Here is a 27,003-nt window from a genome sequence, read left to right as displayed (position 1 = left end):
CTAAGATTTTGCCATTTGGGTGGAAATGTATGTATACAGCTAGCTAGTAGCACAAAACAATGCAGTGGTTATTTTACCCATTCTGTATATTATCATATGCTAACCAAAGGATTTATTTTGTTTACATGTGTTTTGGTTTGCTATCTATCTAGTGTAGATAGTGTCGTTTCCATGAGTATTCAGTGTTGCCATGGTTTCTGTGCTAGGATATGTTATTGCAAACAGCGGTAAACTGTGAATTTGCGACTTAATTGTCTAGACAGGGCATGGTTGTAAAACTCATTTATATTTGCTTATGCTAGCTAACATAGCTAATAGATATTGTGGTTTTCTAGATATGTATAAGGTGTTGTATGCTTTGGGTGGGAGCGGGGGATGGTGGCTCACTGAAGACATGGTACTTGACCACACAGTATGTTACTGTCAAGCTGTCAGGTGAGTGTCAACTGGTGAGTTTTAGTGGCAGCTATGTTTTCTCGAGCAAAACCAATGTGTGCACAGGAAAGGTCAGTACAATGCAGAGTCAAAGGGACCTCAGCTCATTACACAGAGAACCTGTCCAAATTGGCTGTTTGTGGTGGAGTATGGAGACCAGAGCAATGCCATCTAAGAGCTAACAGGAACCTCACTCTAAAGAAAATGCAGAGTTCTCTTTAAGAGGAGCAAAAGTGGAAGGCAGGGCAGATGCATCAGCTCTGAAAGTGACCAAATCCCTCATGAAACACCTCGTTTTCTTTCTGTGCCCTTTCATCAAATGAAGCTTCTGGTAAAATTATCACTGACTTTATATATCTGATAATTGTTCTGCTTAATGTTGTAAATACAAGCATTTTGCTTTCAGTTTATTCCTTAACATAAATGTTTGTTGGCAACTTTTTTAAAAAACATCTTTTTAATTCACATTAACAATTTGTAATTGATTTGAATAATCAACAAACTCTAGATATTGTCCAGAAATAATAAAAAACAAAATAGCTTAAAATTGTTAATCAAAGTGTCACAATGTTGTAGTAGCTAGATGGGATTCCTCACAAAGCTGCATTTGACAGCAGTGATACAGTAGTTTTCTATCTAATACAGAGCCCGCAAGCATAAATAAGGCACATGGCCAGCTTTCTGTGAAAATACCTCTCAGCACATCTTTTTTCTTTTGGAAATCCAAGAGAAACAAATAAACCTTAATGCCTTGACTTCATTATAATTGTGTTTTATAAAGAACACCAAGTATTTCCACAAACTACATCAAAACCCATATTTTATTTTATGTATAGCAATACAATTTACATATTAAATAACACTATAATAGAATGATTTGATATAGCTTTCAACAAAACAAAGCATTTTTTTCTTTTTCTTTTTTTAAATCAGGTTACAAAAGAGGAGGAGCACCCATCTTTTTTTCAAATGGGCCAATGAGACAAACTTATTCAGTGACTTACTTGTCCTAGTCTATTGCACACACTGGTAACAGAATCTTGATTTAAAAAGAAAATGTAAAAATAAAAAAAAAATCAAAAGAAAAAAAAAAAAACACAATCACTGCCCAAAAACCAAAGGCATGGAATTGGTTTGGAATGTGATGACAATCACTACCTCAATGCACATAGACTTGTTTTCCACATATGCAACACAAAAAACAATGAAGGAGTTGAGACTAGAAAAAAAAATAGCTCCATATGAAAATATAAAATTCTATGATTATATACCATAGATACAAAGTTTCCAGAGGATGGTTACTGAGGCAACAAAATATGTACATTTTTTAATTTCATGATAGACGCTAGTGTTTGTGTTTAAAATGCAAAACGAAAGAACGTTTGACTTAATGCAGCTGTGATGCAGAATTGGTGAAAACAACAAGAATGAAACAAAAGCAGAAGAGTTGCTCGTCACTTAAAATGCCTGAAGTGGCAAATGATCAAAAGTCAGGTCTTTACCCCAAATGTTGGAGAGTTGCGACTTAATTGAACAGCCTCCTACATGAGGAGACAAAGAACGCAAAGAAGAAACTAAAATATTAATGTGCTATATCTCTACTTCATTTTCTGGTTTTAAGAGTTACATATCAGATATCCCTTTGTGGAAAAAAAGCAAAACACAGGTCCCCCACAACACAAGTATGATGAAGGTGGAACTGCCCTTCCCCTTATCGTTGCGGCTGCTTAAATTACAGACACAGCTCAATGTAGCTGCAAATAAACAGAACAATTCAAAGAGCAACGTAAGCAGTAAGCCAACTGCAATAAAGTATGGAATTTTCTTCAGTGCAACAGGAAATGCATTAGTCAACATGTGCTGCATTGTACTTCATATGTGTAAAAATGCTGACACTTATCAAAAATATCTGCCAGGAAAAAACTAACATCAAGCAAACCTGAAATTTTCATATTTCTTTCAGTCATGCTATGACTGAAGTGAAAAAAGTGAAAACAGACACATTAGCAAAAGCACAAGCTCTCTTTTCCTTGCTGAAATGAGTTTATATCTTTGGTAAAGTTGATATATTAGATGACCCCCAGTTTTATGGTGTTTTTATGACATAAACACAACTGAAAAATCTGAATACCAAGGCAGCCATTTTGTGTAATGATTGAATAACATTTTTTTATTCCATTTCCAATGAAATATCCCTCTTTGTGCCCAAAATGATTTTATTTGTTCCAACTGTGTGTTTCAGAGTCAGAGAAAGAAATCAGTCATACAGTAGTATGACCCTGTTTTTTATGTGCTTGGAGCAGCTTCATGGATTTTGAGAACTGAGTGGCAAAGGGAAAAACGTCATGGGGACTTGGGGGTAAGACGTGTTGGCTCTAGAGAAAAAGCTTAACACCTGTTTTTTTTCCTTAATCCAGAAAGTTCCTTGCACTTTGGGATGTATCCTAATTGATACACAGCCATTCCTAAATCCAGCAGAGATGGAGAAAAGGGTGTGAAAGGATACAGAAAGCTAAATATAATAGCGTGAACATGCATCCCTCCCAGGGTAATCAAATGAAACGTTTGCAATTAGACTTGTTAAATGAATTGACTCGAATGAATACATTCCCTCTGAAAACTGAAAAAAAATGTCAATGGACCATCCAGCTAACATTGAGATTCTCCAAGCACAGAATGCGATACAGGATATTGAGACTTCTGGCTCTGTTTAGATTCGGACACTGAACATCATCTCATTGGCAGCTAGCAGCAGACTGACCAGCTAAGACTTCAAGACTGAAAAGTCAACAAAAACTGTCTTTAGAGAGTCAAATTGTTAGACCAATCCTAGGAGGAAATAGTGAGGGGTTGGCCATGATTGCAGACATTTACAAAATCACAAGTTATATAGATTAAGGATATATCCATATATATATTAAAAAGCAGAATATAAATCTTACAAAAAGAATAAAAGTTCACAGTAGCTATTATAATACCACCTTTAAAAATTAAAATATGGGCTTGACTTGCTAATAAAACGGATTATGAAAATAAAATAAATCTAGGATGCACAAAAAAATAACCCTATTGCTTATAGGTGTTATATAATTAGCCTGGTTTATTTAAAAGCAAAGTATAGGATGGCTTCCTACACAGAACAGCGTGAATCCTGAAATGCAGGGGACTGGGGTTTGCTGACGCAGTGCATGTAGGACTACGCACATGAATGGGTAGCTGCAGTGTCCATCATCCTCTTCCTCGCAGTGACCTACAGGGTATGCATGAGCAAAGCTTTTAACTCCCAGGTAGCCAAGAACAAACGAGTAAAGCATTGCCATGGAATGTGGAGCCAGGGCTTGATAATATTGTAGATCGATTGGGTAGTTATAGGCAGTAACACTGACATTATAGTGCAAACTAGAAAGAACTGTGTTTCATTGTGTGAACTTAAACATAGGTGCAAATGCTCAGTAGGATAACATTAAGACATAAAATGGCAAAAATAAATATCAAAAACTTTTTATCAGTGTAAAAAAGTAATCAGGTTATTTATTTAACCAAGAGTCTGGCAAAAAAGGCCTCGAAAAAGTCTGTCTAGTCCTTGAAGTTTTACAAATTAAGTGCCTCTTCACGCCTCAGCTGTCTTCAAACAAGCGACTCCATGCTTTCCGCAGGGTCCGATTCGTCCGTAATCACCAAAGTGCCATTCCTGTCCATAGACATGGGCCCAATCCCATTCTCCTTGTTGCTGACAAGGCTAAGCATAGCTTTATAAAGGTACTGGTACTGGTCCTGCAGGAATGGAAATACAACAGGAAGCACTAATGTTAACATGGTATATTCACAACATGAAATTCGATGAGGAAGCACATCCCCTTCTCAAGACCACTCAGTTGTAACTACCCTTTTCTGTGGATCTCAGGAACACAAGTGACTAAAAAATCTCTTAGGTCTATAGAAAAGAAATTATGGTTGTTTTGTTTTACAGCAATGTTATACAAAACAAATTATGTACTATGGTAAGAAAAACCACAATTTTTTGATGGTGGAGGTGGTGGAGGGTGACCGTAGTTTTTTCAACACTGCAACAGACTAGACTAGGGTTGGAGAAACAATTCAGCAGTGTCACTGTCAAAGAGCTACGGTAAATATGTTTTCAAAATTGTAATATCCAAATTGTACTGAGATTGTCCTGAGATACAAATGAGATTTGTGGTGTGTGTAGGATCTGTTTTATTTACAACTGCATGTGTATGTTTGACCAAAAGGCTCACTTGGCAAACATGTATTTTCAGTTGCACTTTTTTCACCTTTCTTATGACAGGGATAACCTGCTCAAAAATTTGTATAGCATCTCACATCTTCCACAGGGTCTAACATTTTAATCACACTGTTAATTCAGTTTTCTAAAGAAAAATTTTCCCCTTCAAACTCGAATATGAAGGTCTGAGGGGCTACATGTGTGCCTAGGGTCATAGGTTGGCCAGCCCTACACTAACCCAAAACGGAGGTGTCCTGCAGTGGCGGCAGGTGAGCTGGAAATGGGGGAAGCCCGAACACTACCTTTAAATCTATCATTACTGTCAACCTGTTCCCCTTTATCCTCCTTGATTAACAATAAAACAAATAATTCACAGAATAATCAACGTAATTAGAATAAATGATTTTGCTCGCAAAACACCGCAGATTGTCTGTAGTTTGTGTGCTTGCGAAAGCTACAATGTGAGATTGTTTAATTAACAAGGATGGCATTTATCGATTTAAATTACGTTAAATGCTCATGACACATCACAGCTTTTGTGAGGTCTGTGTTCTCAACGTTATTGTTCATTGCACTCAACCTAACCTAAAAGTTTATTCTCAGTAATTTAAATCCATTTAACTAAATTTATCTCTGTTTTGTAATTTGAACTTTGTAACACAAGAAAGCTATAATGTGAAACACTTAAGAGAAAGCTTTGGGATTACTTGCCATTTAATTATTCAAATTGCCATCTTTGTTAATTAATCTCATGCTGTAGCTTTCGTAATAGCACACGAATTTCAGACAATCTGTGGTGTTTCGCGAGCGTAATCATTTATTCTAATTACGCCATTGGTGTTGATTATTCTGTGAATTATTTGTTTTATTGTCAATCAAGGAGGATAAAAGGGAACAGGTTGAAAGTAATGATAGATTTAAAGGTAGTGTTCGGACTTCCCCTGTTTCCAGCTCACCCGCCGCCACTGGTGTCCTGTACTGAAAAGTGATCAAACGTGTTACTCACGATGTCAGTGAAGACTCCTGGTCTCATGAGGTTGATCATTTTGGCCACTTGATAGACCCCGACGGCGTTCTCGTTCTCCAGCTGCTGAGACAGGGTGGTGAGGGCACACAGCATACCGGCTGAAACCGCACCGAACCTGTGGGGGGGGGGGGGGTGGGGGGGGTGGGGGGGCAGTATACACCAGCTCACTCTCCGAGACATAGATGGCAATTCCAAAAAAAGAACAGGAAAAGCTTTCCCAAAAGCGCCCCCCAGAGGGAAGGAGGCTGCCAGTAGTGGAAGGGTATTGTTTTCATGAGCTGTAATGACAGATGTGAAGCCGATACAGGCTTAACAACAAAGTCTTGCCAGCTAATGAATATGCAGCAAATTATGTCAGTCATCAAGCCTAAGCCTCTTAGGGCTAACGCTTAGGCAATGCTTCTAAGCTAAAGTGCACAATTGGTGTCTTTTTTTTTCCTTTTTGATAAGACAGGCAATATTAATTATCATAATGAATAAACATGAATAAGCCTCTACATTGTCATTGTGTGTGTTGTTCATTCCTGTTAATTTCTGTTGATGTTAAATGCGTTAATTGTTTTAATTGGATGGCTTTTGAGAAACTGGGGATTACACATATCATGAAAGATATGAGGAAAACTAATAGCTAACCCAGCCCCCTTCTGTGTGTGTGTGTGCATGTTTGTTTGTGCGCATATGTCTCAGACTGCAGCTGTTTACGTCAAGAGGAAAATAAGCTCCTCAATGCTAAAATAAACAGATTAAAATTATCCAGCAGCAATTACTTAAAAATTGGACAGACACCTTCAACCACTACATGAACAGATGTGTCGGTCTAATCACTGGTATTTGTCACTCACTCGTCATGCACTATGGTTGGTCCGTCTCTGGTCATGGCCTCCTCCTTAATGACATTGATAAGCTCAAAGGTACTGCTAATTGGAGCGTCAGGGTTGGGCCATTTAGGGCACTGGAAGTGGCGTACTTCCAGTACGTAGTCATCCTGCGACAGAAAGCAGGTGAATAAAAAAAAAAGTGTAATTCATGTTGGATGAGAGTGTGCAAAGCTAATAATAAATGGAGCCAATAACAATAATAATACTAAAAATACAGTACCTGTGTGGCTTCCAGAATAAAGTCATGGATGATGATCTGCTCCTCGTTGGAGAGGCACAGTCTGTCCTTGCTAATGAGAGTGACAGTGAAGGCCTCACAGTTCATGGCCTCCTCTCGGCTTGGCCAGTACACAAACTCATCCTCCGCCTGCATGCACACACATACAGACACACGCACACACAGACACGCGCACACACACAGACAAACACAACACGTCAAAGCTCCAGTCCATAATACTACTCTTCAAGCTGACAAACCCATTAGGCTCATCAACATGCATTAGGTCAGAAAATAACACAAGGGGGCTGCAGCGAGCTTCCTTATGTGCCGTTTTCTCTCCCGGGTGACAGACATGATAAAGGTCCTAAAACACTACAGACATACATAGCTTGGCCTGAGGGAGGAAAGTGTCATGGATACTACCATGTCAGAAGCAACTCTGCATTTATTTTCCATGCAATGGATAGCAGAGGACGTGCATGAGAGGGTGACATCAGCACTGCACCCACCAAGCTCTGGTTGTCCGGCAGCATGACGATGATTTGTGCATTGTGGTCCCAGATCATCCTCCAGAAGTCTTTCGTAGTATGAGGCAAGGGATGCTGGGTAATGATGAACTCATTACTCCGGTAGTAGCCCTGTGTTGTAACAGTCAACGGAGTCAAGAGGTTGCATGGTCACAATAATAAACTTCGCTATCGCAGATCGGCTGTCCTGCAGACTGTTGACCTCCCAGTGAAGCCTTGTTTACTTTTATTAATCAAGGACAACTCCTGAAAGGATGTGCTCACCATTACGTAAGCGCTGTTAAGAGTTCCTATCACCAACATTACATTTAGTCTTATCCAGAGCAACTTACAAAGGTCAAAAAAGTGCACCTAATAAAGTCACAAGAACAATGTTACATGAAGAAAACAACTAAGTGGCATTGGGAACACAGAATTGCTACAATACATTTCCACAACTGCAATGTGTAATACCTGCAGTAACACACATCATATCAATGGGTCACGCAATGATGGCTGTTGATTTACTACATTCAGGGGTGTGCTCACCATTATGTAAGAGGCATTGATGTAATCGGTGCCTTTTGTTCCAGGCAGTGGCGCCAGACCCACCCTGGCCCGCTCCGCTATGGGAGGAAACACAAAGTAAACAACCAATTGCAACACACATCACACTGAAGGCCAAGGCAGCTAAATCCTGATCATTCTTGCTATTAAACCCATTGACTCACAGCATCAATATGCGCATTCTCAAAAAGTGCATTCTCAAAAAAAGAATAATCCTCTATGCAGGTACAAGAGATGCAGTGAGAGGGAAACTGCGAAGCAAACTAGATTGTGTGTGTTCGTGCATATGGGTGTGTGCCTGCATGTATGCGTACGACTGTGTACGCATGGCTATGTGTATATGTGCATGTGCAAATACATGCTCGTGTTTGTGTGCCAGCATATGCGTGCGTGTGCATCCGTGGGTGTGAACTTACAGGGCACCACAGAGGAGTTGCGGTTCTTCTCCTTGTTGCATTCTTTCTGTGCACTGAAGCACTCCACAAACCTGGCGTTGCACTGTGTCACCAACTGCAAGAGCCACAAGACAGAGGAAAGACCTGCTGAAAAAGCTGCTGCAAAACGAGCCGGCACTGTGTCCTCCCTCTCCCCTGCTGGACCACAAACAGGTAACCATATGGCTACATCGAGGTTCTGATCTCCAGGACCACCAACCATGCGCAGTGGCACGTCCCATTTCAACAATTTTAGCTCTTAGGAAGAGCATACAGGGAAAACAGGAGGTGCCAAAAGAGGCTAAAAATCTACCTACAGATAAAAAGAAAGCAATCTTGTTTGCCTGAAGAGGTGTAACATTGAATCACATTATGCGCACCTGGGTGCAGGTCAAAGCTATTCCGGTTTCTTTCGCTTTTGAGTGCTATGTGAAGCTTTTTACCTGTGATCTACACCACTACAAGTTCAAAGTACCTCTCTGAATTCCTTCCAAATGCTTTAACTCTTCCACCAGCTACTGCTGTGCACCGAGCAACCAAATTCCCGTTGCAGGACCGAAAGCTACATTGAAGTATGAATTTCAAGGTACATTTCAGATCTTGTCCTTTAATCAGAGTACGATATCAGAAAATAAACCTGACTTTAGATTCAAATGTATGCATTTTTATTCTATTTTGATATGAATTATGCAGCCTCACTTACCAGCTATGTGTCAGGTCTGCTTTTTTCAGTTAGCTTTCAGCAGATCTTGTGACAAGAGTGTGCTCAACAGAGCCACAGTGAGTATGCACCGACTGGCTCTATTTGCCAGGGGGCATGTTGCCTGTTATTCACCTGTCACTTGTAATGGCCCGGTAAGGTAACGGGAAGCATCTCCTACGTGCTGACTGAGCGAGCGAATCGCTTTTAACTGCTCAGCCTCTGTGCATACATTATCTCAATTTGGAGCTCGAATGTCACCAAACGTGTTGTCAGGCTGCGAATCACAAGGCTTTGCTAAAATTAAGACTGGACTTCACAGTCAGAGTGGGTCAGCGCACAACTTCACTCCTTATATTCACAGCCCCCCCCCTTCTTTGGGTTTCAAACCAATAACAAATCTCAACGGGCTTCAACAAATGAACTCTGAGGATAAACGAGATTATGTACATATGCAGAGTCCATTTTTAGCAACTGCTTTATTTTAGCTGGGTTGAACCTTCAGGCTGGTAAATTCGCAGATTAGCTAGGTGAAGGATTTGTTTGATTTGGTTTAATTGGACAGCTTTATTCAGTTGCTTTAATGAGTATGTGAAAGCATCTGAAATCTGGGAGCTCTTTCCTGGAATATTATGCAGATTTCCCCCCCTGCTTAACCGCTTCCTGCCTCTCTCCCATTCTTCAGTTGTAATTAAGGGTTTTTTTTTGCTGACAGAACTGAGTTTTTTTAATTGTGTTTCAAAACTGGATTTTTCCCAACAATCAGTTTATAACGCAACCTGCCTATTTCCACAGAAAATTGCAAAAACAAACAAAAAAATTTAAAATACAAAAAAGTCACACAGTTGATACTTAATAAATTGATGATATGGAGCGTTCGAAGGTCACCTTCAGATTCAGTCTGGAGCCTAAATGCTTTAAAACAAAATAGCTCATGGTTTTGTGAGAGCTCGCTCACTCAGTCTAACAGAACAGCGAGCTAGATCACGACGACTGCAGGAATAATGAGAGTCAATTAAGACTGCATGTTTTGCATGTCGTCAAACTCGGCAGCGACTCAGGGCCCCCCGCTGCGATAGGGGGGCAGCGTCGCCGTGACAACAGGCACAGAGCAGCATATTAACGAGGCGCAGGGAGGTAATGGATTTTTTTGGGGGGGGGTTCTTTTTATTCCCATTTCAGTCTCTCTACCTCACAAAAAGCAGAACTCCAACAGGACAACACCGAGGGATGTACTCAGTGTGTGAAACAATACCGTCTCTAAAAACCTGTGTCAGAAGTAAAACCCAGGGGACTGAGCATGCTCAGTGGGAACATGACACCAACCTTAAACTGTTTCTCCAGGCGCGTCTTGCCCCCCGGGCCAGGAGTCAGGATGCTGTTGACGTAGCTGTGGAGCTGACTGGCAAGCACCTCTGTCTCCTTCCCGAGGATGGCTTCCATCAAGGCATCGTGGATAAAGATGTACTGCTCCTGTACCACATGGCCGAGCAAAAGGACTGCTTAGTCACACAATACAACCTGGCCACACTTGACGACTGTAGTCCCATCCTATAGCCGCTGTGTGGCAGTGCACCATACTGAGCTTTTCACCAGGAGGCTGCATGTTCATGTCCCAGGTGGGGTAATACTGCTGTACCCTTGAACAGGGCACTTATTTTACTTCGGCAAATGTCCAGCTGTTTGAATGGGTGCTGGGAAAATATGTAAGCTAAGAATGTCACCCTGGAGAACAGTGTCTTCCAAGTACATACATAATATGATGTTCTGTGTATTTCTCCTCAGGTAACTGGAAGGCCAGCACTTAAAAAACTCTTGTGTGAGTAATGTCATAACTGTGTGTGCTGGCATTAAGTTGAACACTTGAAGAAAAAAAAGAACTCTGCTCATTTTATAAGGGAATATTTTACATTTTACAGAGTGGCAGTATCCATGCAAAACAGAGGTATTGGTATTTTTCTCTGGAAACACAATAAGGAATTCTCTAATTTCATAAATGTGATGCAAAAAAGACAGTCCTTTTAGTCTTGCTACAAATGTTGGATGACAAATCTCTTTCACATCAGAATAATGTATGAATGTGAATTAAATCAGATGCTGCACAAACAAGACACAGATCTCCAACAGGAGAATGCAAAGGAGTCCATGCAGACGTGGAATATGCTGCTATGCAACTGATTCTGGCTGATGTCGCAAGGTGGTGTTACTGTAGAGCAAAGTTTGTTTACTGAGGGGACACGCATCACACACACACACACGCACACACACACACACACACACACACACACACACACACACACACACACACACACACACCGAATAAGACACTGACCCGCTCAAACTAACACGCTTGGAAAAACACACGTGTACACACACCACACACATACACAGCTTCATGTGGACAGCTGACAACGTATGGGCTAACCTCTGTCTGGACCAGGTAGTTGCGCTGTGTCCGGATGTGTTTGAGGAACCCCAACACATTGACTGTGCTCTTCTCCTTAATCTGCTGCAGCATGCTGTCAATGACGATGTACGTCCCTGTCCTTCCCACTCCCGCACTACAGAAAAAAAACAGTACACATCCGTCGTCAGCACCCCTCCTAACAAGACACTGCGCTCTTCCAATTTCCACTGAAAATGCAGTCGGACGCACAACACAGCACAAAAGCCATACAATGCCTATATTAGCATTTTATCACTTAAAGTTTCTCTGCACATTCTAGGGGCTAATGAGCAGGAGAGCAAAGGTTTTGTTTAATGATTAACAGGCCCAACTGGAGGCCAGGCAAAAAAGTCAGCGCTAACGTGTGGCTGGGTCACCTGGGGTTATGGGCTTTGAGTAATGAAGCTTTGTGAGGCAGTGCGTGATGTCTGCTGGGGCCAGTACAGTAATTGACTGTGGAAACAGTGGTGCGCTTCTCTGTGAGGGGTCATTATCTAAGTGCTTGGGACAGGTGACATTAGAGCCATTACACTCATTATGCTGAATTTTCTGTGGGCAATTACAGTCATTTTTTTGACGGCACTGCATTAGCGTGTTTGAAGCTACAGCTAACAACTGGTTCGATAATTATTTGAGGCCACTGTCTCACAGGTGAGAGAGACAGACAGCACACACAGGCTAAAACGTAATGCAATGAGGAGGCATGAATACTGAATCTTAACCATAGACCTCTGTTAAACCCCAAAGAAATAATATGAACAATATGAAAAGATAATCACTACTACTATCCAGTAAATAACTCTAAAAGAACTGAAACTAAAAGGAGGAGTGGCTATCAGTAGGCATGCAAATTGGATTTAGATCTTGAGATTTACATTTTTGACCTTATGTGTATCTAGCATCTTAGTTTTTGGCTCAGGTGTTGTCTCCCATAACGCCTCTATCCTACATGAATTCTGGGTCCATTTTTCCAAAACACCTCCCTACCCACTAGTGTACAAATGATCCACGTCACGTCTCAACGGCGCCCCCAACAGTACCTGCAGTGTACAAGCACTGGGCCCATGTCCGCTGTCTGGGCTGCCGAGGACCTTCGTACGAAGGTGAGCACGGGCAGGGCGTACTCAGGCACGCCCATGTCGGGCCACTGCGTGTAGTGATACTGGATCACCGTGCGCTCGTTCTGCCGTCCCTTCGGGTTCCCCTTCTGGCCCTGCAATGACACGGGGGAACATTTTCCACAGGTGAGAGGTGGACAGGCAGGGACACAGTCTGCTGCTGTAGCAAAAGCCAAACCGGACCCTCTTTGACTCACTTTACCTGGTTGACTCGAGCTGCTTCAGCGAATTACACCATTGCTCAATTATTCATGACTTTGGATTATTGCATCCATTAGTTTAAGGCGCACATGATGATGCTGGATCGATGAGGGTGAGCACTCTCAAAGTGGTGTAGGTGACAGGTAAATATCACAGGACTCCCGCAGAGTCCCATGGGCGTGCCCGTCGCACCCCTGGACACTGACCTTTTTTACTTTCGTGTTCCGTATGGTGAAGCGGCGCACAGTGTAGCAAGCGTGCACTTTCGTGCTTTTCAGCGTCACCACGATGTTCCCGTACTCCTCGCTGTTCTCCGTCGGCCAGTACTGATCACACTTCCTCTGAGGGGAGGAGAGCGAGGAGGAAACGGTTATGAGCGTGTTGCAGTCCCTTCCAATTCAACCTCATGTGATAAGTGCCTACCCTTCTTAAACAGGTAACACAGGACACACTGTGCACTGACGACATTCAACATGTTGAAAGGAGAGTGGCGACTACACAGGATGCGACACCGTGAGGTAAGTGGCATGAGCAGGCACTGTAATGGTAGGGCAACAGCACGTACTCTTCCTTTCTCCACCAGGTTTGTGATCATGACGATGATCCCAGTGTTCTGCTCCCAGATCATCCTCCAGAAGTCCTCAAAGGTGGACTTCAGAGGGCCCTGAGCTGCGATGTACGCCTTGGGCTTGTTATATCCCTGCAGGACGCAGACAGCACTGAATCACCACACACGTGTGCGCAAATTCACACATACATACACACACACATGCACACACATTCATGCTCATTATGCACACACACAAACACACACACATTATGCATGCATATATGCATCTGTGCACTATATGCACACATATGCATGTGCGTACACACATACAGACATGCGCACAAACACACACAAACAGACGTGCTACTCAGAAAAAAAAAAACAGAAATGTTCCAGCCACTCACATCCACATAGTTTGCGTTGATGTAGTCGCTATGTTTCGCGTCCTTTCCAGCTAAAGGCCGTAGCTTCACCCTGCTGTGATCGTCTGTAGAACAAGCAGGAAGTGTGGAAGAACGTTAATGGCTCTCATTTGTGGCAAGCGGGCGAAAGGCTCTCGGCTAAAGGCCTTCTGTGCGCGGAGGCTCACACATCAAAGACCCGGCACGGCTGTACACTCACAGGCCACGATGTTGATGTATCTATTCTTGTGCTTGTTGTCGGGGTGATTGGAGTGCTCGGACGTGATCTTCATGTCCGCCGTGCATCTCTGCACCTCCTGGTGAGAACAAACACAAACAAAGCCACGCTGAGGACCAGAGTTCTCGGCGGCTCTCTGAGATATATCCGCCCTCTGATGGTTTAGTTTCACCCTATCAGCGCTGTCTTCTAGCAAGGTCTTTTAAATGGAAATAAACATTTGAACACCACATTAGATCACAGTTGGGGGAAGGGGGGCGGAGCTGCAGTATTTGAACTGTGTTCAAAATGGCAGCAGAATCCCTTGAAAGAAATTTTATAGATTCACCTTTTCATACTTGACCTACAGAAGAAAGTATAGATGTGTCCCCATACACTCATTTGTACATGTTGAAGGTTAATTGGGTTTAAAGTCAACTAGGGCTGTTTTAGAGAAGATAAAACCAAGGGAGAGTGTTTGGTTGGATGAATGACACATTTTAAAATCCTGTTTAAGTCTTGTTAAGTGGCATTCATTCAATTTGGACTTGTATAATATTAAACGTGCTTCCCTGGATTACTTCTCAGTTGCTTTCCCCATAATCTTTTCAGATTTCAGGCTCTAATAAGATTCATCCATTGATGGTGATTTTTGGGCAAACTAGAACTACATTTTGGGTGACTATAACTGAGGTGCCTTCTGAGCTGGCTAGCAAGCACTCCACACGAATGGAGGCAGTGCAATGCTCACGCGCTTTTGTTCAAGCAGGCGGCCAGTGGATGATATACTTTCCAGCGCCATCTGTCTCCCCCTCTGGCGCAGAGACATCTCCCCCGGTCCCCCTACAGCACGCTGGGCAGCTGTGTTTCCCTCCAAGAGAGAACAAACCGATGCCCCACAGATGAGGCCGGAGGCCAATTTACAGGCCCTGTGGGACTGTCATGCACCAATCCCAGAGTCGTCCGCTCCAAAACACTCTCAACATTTCCCTTTTTCACCATCCAAGACCAGAAAACACATGCTCCTGTTTAATGAAAACATAATTACTGTTTATTTGCATGCTACTGTCCAAAGTGTGACAAAGCGCCTATTTTGGCTTGTGCGGGGCATCACTTAGTGAGCGGATTCATGAATTGGCTGCCGTGCTTTTTCTCTCTGTCGGAGGACAGGAAACACACCTTTATTTTGGAAAGGACTACAGAACCCCAAGCTTTTGCGCGGTCCTGGGTTTGAATGGACTATGTTAGGAGACAGAGGGAAGGATGAGATCAGGTTGTAAGGAGAGCCAAAACAGGGACGACTTGTAAACCACCTGCCAATGTGCTCACCAGATGGCAGTGGCTCTATTTATCTGTGAGACACAGCTGCACGCTGGCTTCTGTTACGCAAAGTGCAGAGAATAGCTCATAGTCTCCACACAGGAGCTGCTCCTCACGAACATGAACTGTAACTTTGGAAAATGTATGGGATTTAGTTAACATACTATCAGGCCCTATAGGAGGTTGCCTCTCCCAACAGCTTTTGTGCATAGGTGTCCATAACCCCTAATCTAAGGTTCCAGTCCTCACACAGGCCTCATCCTTTCTCGGGTAGGCCATCATCAATTGCCTAAGGAGTGTGATAGGGTGCAGCCTTATCAGGGTCCTTGTACTGATCCCACACTATCCCAGGACAAGTACCAAATATTGCTGTTAATTATTGTTTAAACCATTTAAACAGTGTTTGCAGATAACTGGCTAATAAAAAACCCTGTTATCTCTAATATGTTTGAGGTACATCAAAATGTTTAACACGAAGGCTTGCTGGTGCCTTGTCTCCAAAACCATGATGTACTGCATACACAACATCTTCCACACTGTGTGCCCTAGAATAGATGGGACATTGAAGGGAAGAATGCATTGCTTCAGAAAATATATAAAGTGACAGTGTGCTGAAGACTATTCCCTTGGTTCAATCAACATTTGTCCATAACTTCAAGTTAAAAATAAATTGAAGTGTCACTTTTTTCAGTGCAAGCGCTTTTTCTCATTAATTTTTTTTGTGTGATTTTTTGGTGATCGTTGAACTCAATGAAATGTGTTTGTGGGGAAAAAAAAAACATTTGCATACAATTGTGCGTCAATGATACAAATGTTGACTGAATCCAGGGGTATGCACATGACTGCACAGCAGTCACCATGAATATATCACACCCTGGTGATGGATAAGGTGATAATGTCATGCTCTGCTATCTGGCTGCAAAACAGAAGCTCTGCACAGTAAAGATGACAAAGTAAAATGTAAGTTAAAATGTTCCTGTACTACACACAAACTGGACGGACAGTGCTTCCTCCAGCTATGGGAACAGACCCGATGTTCCGGACTCTGGCCTTTACAAAGGGGAAAAATTATGTACACAGAGTTTGAACATTGCCCTCTGCTATTGGACACCATCTCTCTTTTCTCCATCTCCAATGCTGAGCATAAACATTTGCAAGCCCCCTCCCCCTGCCCCAAAATAAAAGCTCCCTCCAAAAACCAAGGCCTCCAGGTCTTTCAGCCTATTTTGACGAGAGTGTGTCTCTTTCTCTGAACATTTACACCACCTAACATCCCTATTGCTATGTCCCTGAGTGTGTTTTTCTGGCCTTCCCATCTCTCCCTCCCAGTACGGACCACATTTCACACAGCCCAGCCAGCTAGCCCTTGTCCATCCCCCCAAAGCACCCCACCTCCCCCCTACCCCTGTCCCGTGCTCCCCCCGGCCCAGGCCACACAAAGCCAGTCCTCAGGGAGCTCCGCAGCTCCGGCCAAAAGGGTTTTGCTTCGCTGCCTCCCCATTTTTACCTCCCTTTTCTTCCTTCTGGGGCTGAATGGGGGGGGGGGGGGGGGGGTTTGGAACGCACAGAGCACTCCATTGACAGAGAGCGGGCCCCTTCTCAGCGAGCACTTAAACCACTTCCCGGTGTCCATCAAGGCACGGGACAAAGAGGGGGCCTGCTGCTCCGATGAGGAGACTCATTAACACGCTCCTCTCTCAGGCGCTGCCCCCAGGGAGCTCAGGAATTCAGCGAGGAGGACCGGAGAGCTGAGGGGGCACTGCCGAGCCCCGGACTTTGGAACGCGTTTTTCCCCCTGCTCGGCCGGCTCAAGCCTGGGCTCTTGCATAATGTGGACACCGAGGCGAACTGCTGGATATCAAGGAGAGAGAGGGGTTTGAGGACGAAAGAACTGAAGAGGACTGATTGATTGGGCCTTGTTCCAAAACCGCAGGAACAAAATGAGATGCCGTGAAAGAACAAAAAGCTATGTTTAATACCATTCAGCTACAAATTTACTAAAGTGATTAAAAAGTAACCCTCCTGGTGTTCCAACTGTCATCTAAAACTCCCCCAAGGCATTTGATAGAAGTCTCCATTAAATCCCATCTAAAAAAAAAACAAAAAACAAAACCCCGCTATGCCTCATACAGCAACTGAGGATAAAGGCCATCGCCAAATCATTAAATCTTGTTTGATGGTGCCAGAGACAGCTGTGATCAATAGCGTAGTGCATGGGGCCCATGAATTATTGATATCCCCTGCCCTGCATCTGATCAGCCCAATCAGTGCTGAGCCTCCAGAGGTAAATATTTATTTTGCACATCGATGTGGCTGTGTAACTCGGTGCTCCTGCCCAGCCAACCAGCAAGGAGAGCGGTCTTAATGAGCCGGATAGCCCTGCTCCCTCCCCAGCTGCTCGCTCCACGAGCGGGAGACCGCGGCTCCACACCCGTGCCAGGCACGCAAGCCATCAATCCCGCAGACGGCTCGATCCATGTTCGCGCCGAGGGCACCTTGCTTTGTGTACTCCCCGACGCCTCCCCTTCAGCAACGCATAAATAAATGCATATGAACTGAGCCCAAAGTAATATTTGTTACCGGAACTGTGGGCTTCTCTAGTGAAAATTGCACTATCACAGCCCACCCCAGACTGCTTTAAAACATGCAGGAAAACCAAAATTCACTGTTAAATCCATGAGTATAACAGGACATGACTGAATGAGAGAGGAAAACAGGGGGGTCAGCCCTTACCTCAAAGTCCTCAGAGAAGCCATGCTGGTTGTTGGAGTACAGCTCCGTGACGTGTTTGATAAACTGTTTGACAGGAATTGCCTCCATGTCGTCTGAAAAGGAGATGTGTGCCGCTTGTTAGACAGTGATGAAGCACGCCAATATCAATGTGGGGCGATACAGGATGCAAACAGGAGCAAGGCACCGATGAAAGCTATGGACTGCTTGCCTCCAGACCCATCCTAATGACACCTTAAATATTTCAGGATGACAAATGAAGGTGTGGATTATTCATAACCAGCATCTTATGTTTCTTATAGGTAAAATACGATCTGAGCTTTCATCATGTGGCACGGCATAAATGATTCAGACACAGTCTGTCCACACTTATTTCACTTCTCACAAGTGCGCTAAATGACATATTTGTGAATGGTGCACATCTAAGCAGAGAGGACAAATCTCACAGCTGTACAGTTTTACTCAAGTGTACGCAGAGTGCTGTGTCTAGACCCGGATACTGTAAATGCTGATTTACAGTGCACCATACAAACCCCTGGGGCAACAGACTCCAGCTCTGTCATGGCAGCTAGAAGAACATGACAGCTTTATGCTTACCTCCTTCATCGCTGACAAAATGCACCCTGATCCGCGCTCAGCAGCAGATTTTGTTTTAAACATTTGCCATATCAACTCAAATGACTCCATATACAAATGTTGCATTATGAAAACTATTCATTGAGCTGAGCTTATAAGAGGCAATATCAAGAGGAAAGGCAAGATCTGATTCAAAATTCAAGCGATCTGAACACTTTCTGAAATAATGTTGCATATCTATGAGAGCCACTCGGTCACATATCATCTCCCAGCCCACGGAATGATGGGTAGGGGAGGAAAAGAACAGACATCCCCGGTGAAGCAATTATTGATATAATCATATCAAATCTGGCCTAAATTCCCCCATGAAGAAAACTACTACCTATCATTTAATTGAGTACATCAAGCTGAAAATTCATCCTATTACTCCGCCAGCCAGTCTGGTATTAATTAAATCACTGTGACCTCAAACAACTAGATGGAAAATGCATACGTGCTTTAGTAACCACGGGATAACCAAGTAGCTTCAAGCTGATTATTCTGCATGGTCGTAGCGGCTGCTCCTCCTGCAAAAATTATTTACTAATCTACTCATTTGCAGACAAATACAGTGCGCATTCATGCATCAGCTGCTTAAATTTACGATTCAGAAAGTGCAACAACATTAATGAATCACTACCCATGTTTCCAAAATGCAAAATAGTACCGAAGAACTAGAATACCTTATCGTTAACATGGCCATTCGTGTCTGTAATCTAAACTGTTACATCCAAATTTTACATGCATTCACAGGCACAACAACATTGTCAACTCCACATTGGACCCCTATGAAAAGGTGCTGGCAGCAGCAGTATTGGGAAGTTCCAAATTCAAAAGGAGATCCAGCCAGAGATTATGGAGGCCCTGTTGAGACAATTAACAGCCCCAGCAGTAGATTCATTACAGTCACATATGCCACTCCCGATGCTGCTCATCTCTGAGGCTCTTCCGAGCTCACACTGATGCTGCTCAGACTTATCCCAACAATCTCCTGTGGTCCACACGCTGGCTGAAAGCAACGCCTGAGGACGCAGAACAAACAGCTTCACAGTGTTTCTGTAGCGTCCCACTGTCCCGCTCCGGTGGGGAGAGCCCATGAGGGACGCGTTTGCAAAGTACGGCGGGGCGACTCGCAGTCGTGACAGCTTAACACAACGACCGCTGAAATGAATGTCATTACCTCTTCACTCGGCTGACCCCTCATTCAAGGGGTCACGTGGAAATTTTCCAATTTCCGTTCATGACGCCGAATTTTAAATGAAGCGATCTGAGCAATGTCTGGCCTGTGGCCGTGCGTCTCAGTATAATCTCTCCTCTCCAGCATTTCACCACTACTCCAGCAGTTAAACAGAGCTCCACTGCCCACTGACTCAACTTCAGCTTCTGACCCACAGCCTCTGAAGAGCCAAGGATCCTAGCTTTCAATCTGCCATTCATCAGTCCATCTGGAGCTGTAACCACAGCCAGATATACCACATGCAGACACAGACACACATATACAGACAGACACAGACACACACACACACACACACACAAACTAGATATAACACATGCAGACAGAGAGACACACGCATAACTATACCACAAGTAGACAGATAGGCAAACACAGACACAACCAGATATACCACATACAGACAAACAGAACAAAGAAGCTATACTACAAGTAGACACAACCATATATGACACACATACACACACACACAGATATATAGATAGTGACACATATATAGATATAGATAGATAGTGTGTGCATGTATATGAACAAAAGCGATGTATAGCCAAAGTGCAAACTTCCAGAGTTGCAAACGCACAATTCTACACACAAATATAAACCTCCACTGAAGCTGTCATGCAGTTTTAGGCTGATATGAGTGTACTGTAAACCCTAGCTATTAAAATGTACAAAACCAAGCAAAAGACTTATAGCCTTCAACATGCGGATGCAACATTAGGTAAGTATATGGCAAGCTAGAAAACAAAACCGTTGTCACACAAAAAGAAATTAGGTTCAGTCCACAAAATTTATGGCCTCGTCTGGAACGGAACAGAATAGGGCCACAGTCCCTTGCATTTTTTTCTGCAGATACTGTAAGGCATTTGATTATGGCCTGACAGCTACACACACACAGGGAACAATTCACTTTTATTACAAAAGACACTGCAGCAACTACATCTCATTTCCCCTGCTTCAAAAACTCTTATCAGAATAGGAATTTTAAAAAGTTTTTTCAAGCCCTTGTCACAGATTCACTTTAAAAGCAAACACGTTAAGTCTTTGTCACGCAGGCGCTGATTTGCAATGTCACACGCAAATGACAATGCTGGCCAGACAATAATTGAGAATAAGGGACCAAATTGAGTTGGTAAATAAGGTCCTTTGAGGAGGGGCTGTTCAATATCAAGGCCATCAACTCCAATTTACTGAGCCAAGATGGAAGCTTTGTGCTGCCTACACAAGGCCTGTTACCGTGACTACTGGCGCTGCGCCAACATCTGGCCAGTGCAGACATGCAGATGTGAATGGGAGGTAATGGTCAATTGGAGTGAATCAAGGCACCAGTTAGATACACAAGAACAGCCCACTGCAGAGTCAGTCCCTCTCGCGTTTAATATCCCTTGTTTTTGTCTTCCTGGTTCTGTACCAGCTGAGACGAGACCTTCGACTGAACCTTGCTTTGCCCTCAGGCATAAACGGACAGTGAACACCAGACAGCAGTCACAAACCCTAAGCGACCCGTGCTCACAAACAAGCATTAACAGCCCTTCACCTCTGTCTGGGAACAACACCAGCTGAGCCCAGGGTGATGACTGCACGCTCAGCACGCCACTGAATTCACCAGTAAACACTCGGGCAGGGCGTCAATACGAAAGTGGATTTGGAAGAGCCCAGCCCTGAAAGAAAAGCCCTTTAACCCGTTCATAATTTGCAAACTCTTCAGAGGGAAGGTACCCAGGAAAGGTACCCAGGTTACCCAGAAGGTCATTCAGCCTTTCCCCTGCATATTTATTTTGGACAAGCTCAAATGATCAACATATACTGTTATCCACACTGGTGTAATAAATAGAAGGTCTCTCATGCAGATATTATATACTATTATACTTTCTTACTAAGGAGGGCTGTGCTCTGTGTTACATACAAATCACTGCCAAACAAAGCTTCCTTGTATAGACAGCACACGGAGAATGCATTATAATTAGCTAGCTAGCTAACATTAATACGGAAGCCATACTCACAAAATTAAAATTGCAACGCTAAAATTATAACGCTACTCAAAGGCAGGCGTGGGCTGGACATATATACTTTACATATACGTGTATATATATATGTGTATATATATATATATATATATATTTTTTTTTTTACTGACACTGCAACTCTCCGGGTGCTCTTTCTGGAAATGAACCTGCACTTCCACTTCCCTACCACTGGAGATTGTCTTTAAAGCCCCTTTCAAGTTAAAGTCAATGCGATGATGGATTTTCACATTCTAGGAATCATTACCAAAATCTGAGACACATACACACGGTGCAGTAACACGGGCTTTAAAAGCTTCCCTCCTGTTGCCCATTCACTGCTAATACCGGCACTTTTCACATGTTGAGATATGACAAATCATTTCTGAAAGGGGAGAGACAGTGTAAAGTCTAAAGTAAAGACTATAAATAAAACAAACCCCAGATGGATAGTCGATAATGACAACAGCCACCGTTTAACTACAGCAGCAGAACGAGTTTAGGCCATGGAGATAAAACTGCAATCACCAGCTTTGCCCTATTAAAACTAGAGCTGCCTGAGCCAATCAATTTTACTGTTTAAAGGTTCCAGTTTTAAAGCGCTTAATTTACTGTATGTAGACGCCACACAGACATAAGTGGGTTTTTTGTCTTCCAAGATTTCCCCACCAAATTCACAGAGAAAATTTCACAGTTAATATTGGGGCTTATAATTTGTTATTATGTTTTTTAAATCAAGAATGATCGACATCAGAATCAACCTTTCCACTTGACCTCAGAATCTTTGTTTTGTCACTATGGAGGAGCACCATTTAATGCCCTAGCATTTGCATTCAATACCGATTAGCATGTAAATGAAACAGTCCTGCATATATTACCGTACATAGACCATTATGTTAATATTATTATGTACATAACTAGTACATCTTGTCAAGTACGTCAATCAGTAATCTGAATAATGTGCCCTAAAAAAAACTATCAGTGAATCATCTCTGATTCCACTATTTCACAGGCAATGTGAGACTTTCCAAAAAAAGCTTTTAGGCGGAGGGTGAAAATGACTGGTCATGGGGACACATTTTGCTAAGCAAGCAGGCTGAGACTCATTTATGAGTGAGATTAGTGCCCATTTTCAGTTCTCTTTGAAAGCTTGTACTAGCGGCCCAGTGAAAGGATTACAGACTCGGATTAAGTACAGATCGATTTTTTTGTGCAAGTCTACATGAACTACGCAAAGTATATTGACTAAAAAACGAAAAAAAGAATTGACCCTGCATTCAGTAAAACACAGGAGGGGACTGGAGAAAGAGAAAGCTAGACATAAGCCATGCAGAACAGCCATTGTCCATTTCTGCATTGACATACACTGAGAATACAATATTAGATGTGACACAAGGACAGTCACAGTAACAAAGCATGGAGAAATGGAACAGAATTGCTAGAGGCAAAAGTAACACAATTTTTGCCTACACGGATTTAGCTTTAAAGTGCACTATTTTGATGAGAAGGGAGCATGTCACATGGAAAGAGTCATGTCACATGGAAATAACATTCTCAGAATATTGTACTGACACACTGGCTCAGATTTGGGAATAAGATAAAATGAAAGCATTAAATTCCATGAAAGTGGAAGCAGTGTGTAGTACATATCTGTTGCTGACAGACATCATTTTTGTCCTAATAATGTGGTATATGTTCAGTTTATTTTACTACAGAATAGAGCCACCAACCACCTCAGTAGAGGTGCCAGGCGTGAAAACACTACCAAAACAGAAAAGTCCCTTTCCAGTTACGCTATACTGCTTAATACACTTACTACCAACACAAAACACTGGCTTTAAATGCATAAACATACACATTTAACTAAGGACCAACACCAGAAGACAGTAGACAGTAGACACTAGAAAACAGACACATATGCACAGTTACACATCAGAGGTAAGGTACATGATCACATGTAGATTCACAGCTCTAAAGGTCAGCGCTGTATCCATTATTGATAGCTATAGGCTCTCCATGGAACAGGAGAAGAGCTAGGTGGTGTAGTGACACCTCTCCCCTGGCCCCTCCGCTGCCCCCTGTCCCAGGATGCTTCCCTGCCCTACTCCTGGCATTTCCACTATACCTGGCCCCTCCCATACCCCTGAAACCACCCGTACCTCTGGCCCTGACTTCGATGGCCCCTCCCAAAACCCTCCCCCCAAGACCTCATTTTGCCTCCTCACTAGCCACTGGCCCCTCCTCCTAGGCCTTTCAACCCAACCCCTTCCCTGCCTTTGCCCCTCCCATCTCCCCCCTCTCAATCTCACCCCATCCCCCTTGGTCCTGTGGGGACGGGCTCACCTGGAATGGGGATGATTGGGATACTCTCATTGGGGACTACTCTTGGTGAGCTGCTGTCCTCCACGTAGAAATGAGCCGTCTGGAAACACCTCCTGCAGAGCCCAGAGAGAGCAGGCATACAGACACCTCATGAATAATGAACAAAGCACCAGCCCCACAGGTGATAATCCCCCTAAAAGTAAACACAGATGGCCTTAAGAACTCATGACTGACTCATGGGTGTACTTTGAACTCCTTATGACAGGTTCAGTTCCACATGGTGCACACATACCAATATGCACACGTGTATATTTTGGTCCTACAGATATACAAGATATGCTACATTGCTACATACTACATGAGGTGATACCTCAATCTACCTCAATTCCTTCAATGTGACAGTTTCAAAATACTGGTGTTCGCTGTCTCACACACACATACACTCATACCCCAGCAGGGACATACTTGACAGACAGACACAGCAGAGGGTCCTCTGATAACCAAGCTGAAAGGCAAATATCACCTCAAAGTCTTCTCACATATGTGTTTTTTTAAGCTGGGCAGAACAAAAAGAAACAGTCGTGTAAGCAAGTGCTAATTGCATCCACTTCCAATAGAACAGCATTGCACAACAGTCCAAACTCCAGATCTCTCACTGCTGTTGCAAGACGTGCACCAAACAAAAAGTGAAATGCAGCCACTGCGAGGGGGGGGGGGGGGGGGGGGGGGGGGGGGGGGGGGAAGGAGCGGTGTGGAGATAATCGATAGGTAAGAGAGCGGAGGCGGAGTGCGGCCGGACCCCCCCCCGCGCTCCACCGCGAACGGGAGCGGCGCACCGCGGCCTCCCCTTCTGCCCCCGGGGTGCAGCGCTCTCCCTTTCCTACCTGTATTTCACGCAGAGCAGGGAGCACAGGCTGGCCATCCTGGAGCGGCGAGGGAGCACGCGAGAGGGGAGAGCAGCCAGCAGCGTCTGCATGGCGCAGCTGAGAGAGCGAGGCAGGACAGGGGAGGGGAGGGAGGGAGGCGGGGGCGGGCCTGCCCCGCGCTGCGTCACTGCCCCCTGCTGCTGCTAATGACCCGTCAGAGGCCGGCGCTGCATGGATAACGAGCCTCCCCTCCGGCTGCCTCTCTCGCTGCCTCGCTGCAGACCGCCAGTGCCCCCCAGCACTGATCCTACATCATCTCCCACTTTCTGTACACACTGTCTGGGAGTTAGAAAAAAAAGTATAGTTTGCTGATCCTGGATCGACCCAGCATTATTCCCTTGACAAGGGGAGGGATTCTGTGTTAGCAGGGGGAAGGGGCCAGTTGCTCCTGAATAAGATTACCATTCCGTGACACTCCCCTTTTGCCTCCTGCACCTGCTCCCGCCACCTCCCCCTGCCTCATCAACACACCACTGCTTCCCTTTGTTCTCTCCCTTTTTAACAAAAACCTACAACCTATAACACAACATGTCAAACACAGAAGATTAATGCGGGGGGTTTGCACAGTACCTGCTTTTGCACAACACATTACTGGGGCATTTATTTATTAATTACAGTTCGGACATGTGTTTACAACCATAACACTGTGCAATCAGACTCTGGGGAGTGAGGACCAAGACCACAGGGACTGGCAAGGCTGGGGATTCCCCACGGATCACAGCGGGATGAGGAAAACCCACGCAGGGCAGACACTGGGAGGAGAAGCACCCCGCTGCACTGAGGTCAGGCCATCAATGCAAGTGAACCTCAGACCCAATGTTAGCTCAGTGCAGTGGGGGCTAATCTTTCCCTGTCTAGTCGTGTAATTAGAGCAGCAGCCCCTCTTGTAAGAGTCCCTCTGAGGCCCCAGAGACTCAGAGTTTACATAAGCCTCTTTGGAGCTGCCTTCCCCAGAAACAATGGGAAACTAATCAATCCGGCGCACCGACTTTTGGAAATCCGGAAGTTGGGGCAAAAAGACATGCCTGAGAGACTGTACTCTGGTTTTAGACTGAGAAGAGTATGATCTGTGCTCGATAACAAGACAGGCAAACTCTGATATCCAACCTGGTGTCTTTCATTATCAATATATTGTCTTGATGATAAGTGTGTGTGTGTTTGTGTGTGTACATGTCTACATGGCAGTTAGAACTCAGATGAAGTAACCCACAGAGGTGTCAACGAAAACACTGCTGCATGCGTAAAATCTTTAGTGATGTCATACTGGCATCAATCCCACAGTCCTACACTGGGCAGAGAGTGAGGAGGAGGGAGCTGTAAATGAGTCAACTCATACTGAATACTGCAACCTGGGAACTGTTGTTGTTCAACCTGTTTTTTGGCATATTTCATGTCACAGTATACACAGTGCATAATTTATATAACCTCTCACCAGCCAGAGAAGCAGATTTTTTCTAAACTACTCTCAAAAATATTTATTTCCTTGACAAACACCCTTAAATGCTTACAGCGTCTACATTTTAGACACATTACCCATTCACACAACTGCTAAATCAGGCAAAGTACCTCACACATTGGACAACAGCCTATTTGGGAATCAAACCCGCAACCTTCAAGATCTTAGGCCATTTATTTAACTGTTATGCTCCACTGTTGCCCAGTGGAAATGAAATCAGTGGTCTTGTACAGAAATTTATCCTTGCTATTTCCATCGTGCATGCTTTAATCAACCTGAGAGGAAGCTGCTTTTTCATGCCAGCGACTGTTCCATCCAGTCCTGTACTAAACGGCAAAAGTTCTAAATGTTGGAGCCAACTTACTGCGAGAGTGAATGTGTTCTGGGAGACATCTGGCAAAGTAGGGAGTGTGGGTCTCGTCCAGTGTGTGAAGAGAAGGTGCAGTCTCTCTCTCTC

General features: G+C 43.9%; 1 protein-coding gene across 2 annotated transcripts in view; it reads right to left on the bottom strand.

Annotated features, from left to right (window-relative positions):
- Positions 1 to 1,450: 1,450 nt before the first annotated feature.
- ptprga (protein tyrosine phosphatase receptor type Ga) overlaps positions 1,451 to 27,003 on the bottom strand; it is a 197,928-nt gene continuing 172,375 nt past the window's right edge. The window contains exons 14-30 of one of the 2 annotated variants that reach the window (XM_036530207.1): positions 25,049 to 25,087; positions 24,186 to 24,277; positions 17,997 to 18,088; positions 13,947 to 14,043; positions 13,730 to 13,812; positions 13,341 to 13,475; positions 12,982 to 13,116; positions 12,497 to 12,669; positions 11,436 to 11,571; positions 10,337 to 10,483; positions 8,293 to 8,386; positions 7,859 to 7,935; positions 7,313 to 7,441; positions 6,804 to 6,950; positions 6,548 to 6,690; positions 5,685 to 5,820; positions 1,451 to 4,209 (exon numbers count right to left, since the gene is read on the bottom strand). In XM_036530207.1, coding sequence (XP_036386100.1) covers positions 4,063 to 4,209; positions 5,685 to 5,820; positions 6,548 to 6,690; positions 6,804 to 6,950; positions 7,313 to 7,441; positions 7,859 to 7,935; positions 8,293 to 8,386; positions 10,337 to 10,483; positions 11,436 to 11,571; positions 12,497 to 12,669; positions 12,982 to 13,116; positions 13,341 to 13,475; positions 13,730 to 13,812; positions 13,947 to 14,043; positions 17,997 to 18,088; positions 24,186 to 24,277; positions 25,049 to 25,087 — 2,002 coding nt within the window. In that variant the 3' untranslated portion in view covers positions 1,451 to 4,062. The remainder of the gene's footprint in view (positions 4,210 to 5,684; positions 5,821 to 6,547; positions 6,691 to 6,803; positions 6,951 to 7,312; positions 7,442 to 7,858; positions 7,936 to 8,292; positions 8,387 to 10,336; positions 10,484 to 11,435; positions 11,572 to 12,496; positions 12,670 to 12,981; positions 13,117 to 13,340; positions 13,476 to 13,729; positions 13,813 to 13,946; positions 14,044 to 17,996; positions 18,089 to 24,185; positions 24,278 to 25,048; positions 25,088 to 27,003) is intronic. The other variant, XM_036530206.1, reaches the window with a different exon arrangement.

The sequence above is a fragment of the Megalops cyprinoides genome, chromosome 6 (assembly GCF_013368585.1).
Source record: "Megalops cyprinoides isolate fMegCyp1 chromosome 6, fMegCyp1.pri, whole genome shotgun sequence".
NCBI lineage: Eukaryota > Metazoa > Chordata > Actinopteri > Elopiformes > Megalopidae > Megalops > Megalops cyprinoides.
Note: the sequence above shows the minus strand (reverse complement) of the source record. Positions and strands in the feature narration are given on the sequence as shown.